Source organism: Triticum aestivum, chromosome 7B (assembly GCF_018294505.1).
Source record: "Triticum aestivum cultivar Chinese Spring chromosome 7B, IWGSC CS RefSeq v2.1, whole genome shotgun sequence".
Lineage (NCBI taxonomy): Eukaryota > Viridiplantae > Streptophyta > Magnoliopsida > Poales > Poaceae > Triticum > Triticum aestivum.
In genome coordinates this window covers 612396578-612404749 of record NC_057813.1, presented here as the reverse complement: position 1 = coordinate 612404749, position 8172 = coordinate 612396578, and the positions used below count along the sequence as shown (strand labels likewise).

General features: G+C 45.2%; 2 protein-coding genes across 3 annotated transcripts; one reads left to right on the top strand and one right to left on the bottom strand.

Annotated features, from left to right (window-relative positions):
• Positions 1-511: 511 nt before the first annotated feature.
• On the bottom strand, positions 512-2809 carry LOC123156051 (50S ribosomal protein L24, chloroplastic). Its single transcript, XM_044574219.1, has 4 exons — positions 2549-2809; positions 1348-1386; positions 1036-1263; positions 512-895 (listed from the first exon to the last, which is right to left on the bottom strand). The coding sequence occupies exons 1-4, from the start codon at positions 2663-2665 to the stop codon at positions 704-706; spliced, it is 576 nt and encodes a 191-aa protein (XP_044430154.1). The 5' UTR covers positions 2666-2809; the 3' UTR covers positions 512-703.
• A 283-nt stretch (positions 2810-3092) lies between these two features.
• LOC123156050 (beta-glucosidase 25) lies at positions 3093-7905 on the top strand. Of its 2 annotated transcripts, XM_044574218.1 has the most exons (14): positions 3093-4316; positions 4439-4520; positions 4614-4680; positions 4758-4816; positions 5506-5581; positions 5663-5734; positions 5841-5928; positions 6054-6309; positions 6385-6500; positions 6601-6824; positions 6908-6939; positions 7040-7142; positions 7235-7343; positions 7463-7905. In XM_044574218.1, the coding sequence occupies exons 5-14, from the start codon at positions 5521-5523 to the stop codon at positions 7656-7658; spliced, it is 1257 nt and encodes a 418-aa protein (XP_044430153.1). In that variant the 5' UTR covers positions 3093-4316; positions 4439-4520; positions 4614-4680; positions 4758-4816; positions 5506-5520; the 3' UTR covers positions 7659-7905. The 2 variants fall into 2 exon arrangements, with proteins under 2 accessions (XP_044430153.1, XP_044430152.1); XM_044574217.1 differs by having other exon boundaries at positions 3093-4520.
• The last annotated feature ends 267 nt before the right edge of the window (positions 7906-8172 follow it).

The window sequence follows — 8172 nt, the reverse complement described above, 5'->3', positions numbered from 1 at the left end:
TTCATGTACTTTCATCCGAGTACTACCCAGTACTTCGTATTTGTCTGCCGTTAGATCGACATGAACGAACGGTTCTAAAAAAGCCCAACCACTCTAAAAGTTGTATCAAATGAAAGCCATCAAAGCGTGCTTAAAGGAAGTTATCTCGACTGTCTCCCTTCGGAACTGTGCTAAATCTGAACGTGCCCTATAATATAATGAAACACATGCGCATGCATTAGAAATTCAACCCTGCTGCCCATGAATTGGCATACTCCATGTTACAGGACAAATGGACAATTGCTAGGTACAACGCCCATGCAAAACAGTTCCAAGAACTTGCAGGGCATGGCCGGTTACAGATCTCTAATTCCGATACATGTGTCCGGTTTCTTCTCACATTCATATGCCGGATATACACATGCAGTATTTCTGCTACACTTGCCAAAACAGAGCAGTGGTGCTGCATTTCCACATGGCCATCACCATGATAAAAAAGGGCGATCATTACGATTCATCGAAATGACAGAAATGTAAAACGAAGGCCTTCTTGTTGGACCAAGCGTTGCAAAAATGGTGACAACTTTGTAGTAGTAGTAGTAATTTACAAAAGAGGCTCTGAAGCTAGAAAAAAACTGACAGTACAAGCAGTGGCACCAGCCGAGTAAGCGTTTGGGCAGCAATAAGCGCAGCTAAGGTTGAGAGCATGCGCAGCATTTCCATACTACGATGATGACTCAGAATCTCCTTCCTTGAACACCTTCACCCAGTTGTCAACGCTGTCGATTACTTCACCGGTCTTCTTCAGGTAGCGGACCTTGGTGCCATCCTCGAGGATTTTGTGCCCAACCCTACTCGTCACGTTCTTCTCCTTTGAGTAGAGCATCATGTTCGAGCTATGAATGGGGCCTTCAATCTGACAAAAATAATTCCCCAAAGTCTCGTCAGAAGATAATAATTATGACACTGAATCGATGTTCTTGCCAGGTAAAATATGCGAGCATACAAGGCAAGAGAGGGATGGAGAGAACAAGTTTTGAGAAAAATACTACTAACCATGACAATTTCACCCGGTTCATCCTCAGTGCCTTTCTTGTGCTTTGACTTCAAGTTCAGATCCTTCACTATCACAGTGCTGTTGTGCTTATAAAGCCGTACGACTTCCCCAACTTTACCTTTCTCACGGCCTGCGATGACCTGCACCGTGTCGCCGACCCTAACATGCATCTTGTGCAGCATAGGAAGACTGTTTGGCTTACACTTCTTCCGTTCCCATCGCTTAAGCTGCAGTGGAGAAGGATTTCTGACATTTAACAACAGCTAGCTGACAAAGTATATATGAGATGATAAACCCAGATTGGCACTCACCCTCATTTCAATTGGGCTTGTCTTGGCCATGAATCTGACCTGTGTATCAAATATATGTACAGATTGTTAAAGTTTCACATGAAAATAACATATTGATTCACTTCTAAGAAAATATAAAAGGACACATTTATCAGTTGTGTTATGTTGCAAAATCACACAGACGGCCACCACAGACCAAGTAAGAAACTGTAGGGTCGTGCTATAATTTTTTGCATGAGCTTTTCTTTTCCTTTTCGCAAAAATGTGTCTCACACAAGTACCAAAAGATCTGTCTGTATCACTTAAGTAGCAGCAATTATTTTGTCTCGCTGTTTTCCGTGCACCATTTTGGGACAACTACATTCAGTATGATTTTTAGCCTCCTTTTCCTCAGTCAGGAATTAGCTATGAGTGAAATTACTATATGAAGAGGGTAAAATAGGCTATGTTCAAGAGGCAAGACAGTGATGAGGACATAGAAATGAAAGCATGTGTTCAGTATAATCAAGTGCCATTTTGGGTTGAAAAAACTGTATTCAGTGATACGCTTCTGATACACTACGAGCATGACAATCATTTGTCATAGGCTGTCTTATGAGTGAATTAAGCTGCCCGTTAGTTTCCATCATCTTTTATTGACAGAATGAATACAACATTTGTTTCTGACAAAGTCATGTTTGATATGTGCCAGACTGCCAGCAGAATAGAACAAAATAAACTTGTCCACGGTCTCATTAGTTGTGACAAGAGAATAGATCAGCAGAAATAAGCATGGAAATTTTATCGCCGATTTAATCTAAAAATGTTACTGCCACTGGATTGCAACAAACTGGAGGTACACCGTTTACACTGCCCTCGGCACATTTGGCACAACTAAAATTTGCAGCATAAACATAACTATTCTGCGGTGGTGACCCTACTCTAAAACATGGGAGACAACACAATCTGCCCAATCGACACTCACACTCAAAATCTAGGAATTCGAACATTCTCAACTCCCACTCAATCCATCCTCACAAATCAATTTGGGACAAAGGCAGCAGAAACCTCCAGCACAACAGCGAGCAAGGCGGAACGGCGGGCATTTACCGTCGCCGTCCTGCATTACCATTTCCCCCAAGCTCTAGGCTTGCAAGCCGAGAAGCATGGCAGGCAAGAGGGGATTTGAGGAAGAAAAGGGGGAGCGGAGTCCGGGGGGGAGGCGGCACGGATTAGTGATTACCCCAGACGGCGCGGCGGAGAAGGTGGCGGCGAGCGGGTTGCCCCAGAATGCGCTGGTGCTCGCGGCCGAGACGGAGAGCGCCCCCATGGCGCCCTGCAGCGCCGCCATGCCGGCCATCGTCGCCGTCCTCTTTCCTCACTCGCTCACTCGCAGAGAAGCAGCAGCAGCGGCCAGCGGATAACGAAGCGGCTCCGTGCTCCCGGACAGGATAACGGAAGGAAGCGCCTCCTGCTTGCTCGTTTATAGATGGGCTTCGATGCTTAACGGGCCGGGCCTCTGGCCGGCGCTGATGGGCCGAAAGGGCGCCGGGTAGGTATCCAGCCCGGCCCGTGGGCCGCCCGTCTTCTTCCTCGTGGCGTCACGCGTCGGCCAGCCGTCGGCGTCACGAGAGGGACGCGGGCGCCGCTCATCCTCGGAGCGGAAGCACGCCACGAGGCCACGCGGCACGCGAGGCCGTCGCTTGCGTCCCCCGGACTCCCGGAGGCCACCCTCGCCCGCCGCCGACGCGCGCAAGCCAAGCGACGGTTACCGCCGAGGCAAGCAGCAAAACCGACCCTCTCCCCGTCTCTTTCCCCCCTCCATTTTTCTACGGATTGCCGGCAAAAAGTTCCCCGCTTTATCCACGGTGATTTTTCCGCTTGGGCGGTGGCGGTGGGCGGCGACGTGGACGGATCAGCCCCGCCCCTTTTGCGATTCCAGGCCCCAATCTATCTATCTACGGGAGGAGGGTGACGTGCCACATCCGATATCCTCCTCTCCTAAATCCCAATCATGGCGTCACCGCGGCAGCTTCGAGCCTTCAACCGAAGACTCCGAATCCTATCCATGTGCCCCCAACGGCCGCGTTTCTCTGCATTATTTCGCCACGAGCCATAGGATATACACGAAATGAAATACCAAGACATGTGCTGATCTGCGCCGCATTCCGGGGCAGTTAGGCGGCCAGCGAGCGCAGCCGCTCGCTCCACCGGATCACCATCGCCGGATCGACCCCGTCCCTTTCCTGTAACTACCATGGATAGTAGTTAAATCGTTGCCCGAATTGTTCCTGCCGTGCAAGCAAGCCATTATGTCTCCCATGGGATAAGCGTGAGTGCGACTGCAGGGGGACTGTTGAGCCCCTGATCTTTATTAAGATTCTTTGCCTCTCTTCCTTATAATTCGTTGGGTCTTGAAACAGATGCTGAGCATATGGATGGGACATGTTGTGATCAAAATGTAGGCAGACACTGCTTGTTTTGGCAGCATGCGGCGTTGCCAAACGAAATGGATAACAATAGGTTGTCTATTTTATTGGATAATTGCCGTAGTCATCACTTGGCACCATGTCAATGATAAACTATTCTTAATATCTTGCGGGGATCAGAATGGCGCTTTAGTCTTTAGTAAGAAAAAGGCACCATCTTGCTAATAATGGGGCCTTCCCTCATCTCCATGCTGGTAGTTATGTAGTAAGAACTTGGCACAATTCTCAGACTGGAGTAGATTCCGAATACGCTCCGGCTTATCTGTGCAGCTTTGATCCATGAATCCTGGAGTCTGAGATTCTTGCGCACAAGCAAAGGTTTCCTTTGCTTCACTCATGCCACTTCACAACAGGACGTGTCAAGGAGTTCACTTCTCTTGCTGATCAAAGGTCCTGCTGACAGAGATATTTCAGCCTATTTGGCCTCCTCAGGAGTTACTTAGCAGAGACGCACGGTGATGGGCTTTCAAGACAAGTGAAGCTCATCCTCCAGTTGCCTCCCACACTCACCAACTCGCCGAGGTTTATATATATCTTAGCATCCTGTCTGGTACTCATCCATGGAATAAAAGACATGAGTAGTTAGAGCTTCAAACTCAAGGAAAAACCATGGGTGTCTTGACTCTGGTTCATATCCTTGTCAGCTTTGCTGCCTGTGCCGAGGCCATACGGAGAGCCGACTTCCCCCCTGGTTTTACCTTTGGGACTGCTTCCTCGGCTTACCAGGTCAAGTATTGCGAAAATACCCTTCTCTCTGATTTCAGCCGTTCTGTCTTTAGTTACTTTTCTGATAGTTGTTTCTGGTCAATATTTTACCAGTACGAGGGTGCTGTCAATGAGGGTCAGCGTGGACCTACGATATGGGATACTCTCGCAAGTCGACCCGGTGCAGTAATGATGATTTGTTGCGAAAACTACTCTGCTCTGAAGAGTATAACTGAATGTCGTGTTTTTCTTCTGCAGGGCGGGTGATAGATTTCAGCAATGCAGATGTTGCTGTTGATCACTACCATCGTTACAAGGTAAGTTAACCAATCAATCTCTTTTTCGTTTACTTGATTTAGTTCATTCATTTATTATGCTATATATGTAGCTGGAATTTTGAACTCTTCCTTAGTCATTGATGTTGGGTTCGTAGCATCCTGTTAATCCAATTTTGTTAGATAATTTCCTGTTGATTCAGTGAAGCGTTATTGATGGTAAACTTATTAGAGATTATTTTATCAACATGTAAGAATGTCCCCCGATGCCTGCATGCCTGCATTCTTGAGTCCTGACAGCTGATAAAATTTGCCTGCCCCTCATTTTATCTGCTTCTAGTAATTTAGAAAAAGGTGGATCGGCTTGTGCATTTTCAAAAGATACTTGATATCTCTAAGCATCAATGTATTAACTAATTAGCATTTTGTTGCTAGTTTCATCTTGTCCTTTCTGTTTTGACAGTTGAAACAATAACTTAATATATCAAACTAGAAATCCACTTTTCTGGCATGGTGCTTCAAAAATTAAAGACAGCAGAAAGACTATTCCTAAGGTTATTCTGAATATGAGATGCCATTTTGGTTCTGCAAGAAGGTTTTCTGAAATAGAGCCTTGTATTTCTTATATCTGTCCAATTACTATTATTCTTAGACTAGGTTTATGATAAAATGAGAAGATCAGCTACACCAATAAATTATCTATAGCTGAAAAGCCTAGCATTGACTGGCAGGAAGATGTTGACTTAATGAAGGATATTGGCGTGGATGCATACCGGTTCTCTATCTCATGGGCACGCATCTTCCCAAGTATGTCTGAGGTAAATTCTGTTCAATTATATTTATGTTCTTCACTCTTCCTGCTAACTGTATAGATGATTGTCTTTCCAGATGGAACAGGCAAGCCTAATGAAGAAGGATTGAGTTACTATAACAGCCTCATAGATGTTCTATTAGGAAAAGGTGATCTGTCTTCCACATTTCAGTGTCTGCACAATGCAAGCTGCTGCCTACTTCCATTTTTACGATTATATATCCATTTTTTTGTTTTTCTGTATCTGTGCATCAGGTATACAACCATATGTAACACTATTCCATTGGGACCTTCCACAAGCACTGGAGGATAAATATGGTGGCTGGTTAAACTCGCAAATCGTGTATGTAACACTGTTGCATGACCTTCTTCAGATGAAGCTTTCTTATACAATCTATGTCGCATAAAAGTTCTTTATTTTCACATGAAAATACTGGTTTGGTTGATCCTGACAGATAAATTACACAGGGAGGATTTTGTTCACTATGCCTCTACTTGCTTCAAGGAGTTCGGAGATAGAGTGAAGCACTGGATCACCGTTAATGAGCCCCATAACTTTGCAATTGATGGCTATGATTTTGGCATCCAAGCACCTGGGAGGTGTTCCATTATATCTCATTTGTTCTGCAAGGAGGGTACATCATCAACTGAACCCTATATTGTGGCTCACAACATACTCTTAGCTCATGCTGGTGTTTTTCATGCTTACAAGCAACATTTCAAGGTAATCCATTGCAAGCACATCCTTAAGTAATGTTTCTTAAGAAAAGAAATGAATGCTGTTGTGTACTAATTGCAGAAAGAGCAAGGAGGCCTCATAGGGATCGCACTTGACTCCAAGTGGTATGAACCATTGTCGGATGTCGATGAAGACAGAGAAGCAGCAGCACGAGCTATGGACTTTGAGCTTGGATGGTGAGACAATAAGTACCAACTTGATATGCAAGCATAAAGTTAATTGCTGTAGATAGCTTTGTTCCTGTATTAACTTGAGAATTTGTGAACCTGATTACAGGTTCTTGGATCCGTTAATTTTTGGCCGCTACCCAGCTTCTATGCAGAAACTTGTAGGCGACAGGCTGCCCCAGTTTTCAAACCAGGAATCACAGTTAGTATCTGGGTCACTAGATTTTGTAGGCATAAACCACTACACGACATTATATGCTAGGAACGACAGGATGCGGGTAAGGAAACTTGTCATGAATGATGCTTCAACCGATGCTGCTGTCATTTCAACTGGTCAGTCTTGACAGATGAAGATATTACAAACCGCCTAATACATTTTCAGTCTTACTGACTTCCTCGCTGCATGCACTATGCAGCTTACAGGCATGGAAAGAAAATAGGAGAAACGGTATACCTGCAGATTCATATTTTCTCTAAACTTTCGTCGTTGGTCATCTTATGCAATCACATGTTTGATTGGCAATACATGTTTACGTGTGGACTTTCAGGCAGCGTCGAATTGGCTGCACATAGTTCCCTGGGGCATGTTCAGCCTGATGAAACATGTGAAAGAGAAGTATGGAAATCCACCTGTGTTCATCACTGAAAATGGTATGTATCTGAAGATTGTGTTGGCAGATGATAAGATCTTTGGCCTTAGATAAATAGTCAGTGATTATTAACAAGCTGCTTATGTCTGTCAGGTATGGACGACGCAAACAGCCGGTTTTCAAGGTTGGAAAATGTCCTGCAGGACGACAAGAGGATACAGTACCACAACGACTACATGTCCAACCTCCTAGATGCTATAAGGTGAGGTTTCATTTCTCTGTTCCTATACAAGAACTGAACCACCAACGCCGCAGATGATCATCACCTGTTGAGCTTTGGTACTCAAGTGCTGGGTATGCAACCTGAATGAATGGCTGCAGGAAGGAAGGGTGCAACATCCAGGGGTACTTCGTGTGGTCGCTGCTGGACAACTGGGAGTGGAACTCGGGGTACACGGTGCGGTTCGGCCTCTACTACATCGACTACAACAACAACCTGACGAGGATACCCAAGGCGTCCGTCGAATGGTTCACCCAGGTTCTATCCCAGAACCAGAAGACCGCTGCCGTCATGTAGATAACCAACAGCAGTGATTCTTAAGTCACCATTCCAATTGTGCATAAGTTTTTTTTTTTTTTGAGAGAGAGTAAATTGTGCATAGTTATCATTTACACGTACGTACATAATACTACCTTAGGAGGCAAAAATGTAACTGGAGAATTCCCTACACGGGCGTCAGCCACTCAGTCGAACGTGGCACAATCGTGCTTGTACATTGATGTGACAGTCTTACAGAGATCATCAACAAGAGAATTATACATTCTATCCCTTTTATTCTACTGGTTTATGTTGATGCTGTTTTGTTTTCCTCTCCTCAAAGTTGAAATGGCAGACGGTGAGATGCTAGTTGCAAGTTGAGCCAGGTTCTGGCTCCGAAGATCGACGGCCGCCCTGTGGATAACAGCACACAATGATTCTTCAGTCACTGTTTCAGCTGTGCATATCACACATACTTGCATATCTCATGAGCAAAATGTAACTCACGAGACCATCGACCACGCCGTCCGTTGAACTGACGGCGAGATGTGCT

What these genes read in the sequence shown, in the direction of transcription:
- LOC123156050 (XM_044574217.1), top strand. Translation starts at nt 4,404, where the DNA reads ATGGGTGTCTTGACTCTGGTTCATATCCTTGTCAGCTTTGCTGCCTGT. An exon ending in AGATGTTCTATTAGGAAAAG is followed by an intron (nt 5,735 to 5,840) that starts GTGATCTGTCTT and finishes TCTGTGCATCAG; the next exon opens with GTATACAACCATATGTAACA. An exon ending in TGTGTTCATCACTGAAAATG is followed by an intron (nt 7,143 to 7,234) that starts GTATGTATCTGA and finishes TATGTCTGTCAG; the next exon opens with GTATGGACGACGCAAACAGC.
- LOC123156051 (XM_044574219.1), bottom strand. Translation starts at nt 2,665, where the DNA reads ATGGCCGGCATGGCGGCGCTGCAGGGCGCCATGGGGGCGCTCTCCGTC. An exon ending in CAAGCCCAATTGAAATGAGG is followed by an intron (nt 1,264 to 1,347) that starts GTGAGTGCCAAT and finishes TCTCCACTGCAG; the next exon opens with CTTAAGCGATGGGAACGGAA. An exon ending in AACCGGGTGAAATTGTCATG is followed by an intron (nt 896 to 1,035) that starts GTTAGTAGTATT and finishes TATTTTTGTCAG; the next exon opens with ATTGAAGGCCCCATTCATAG.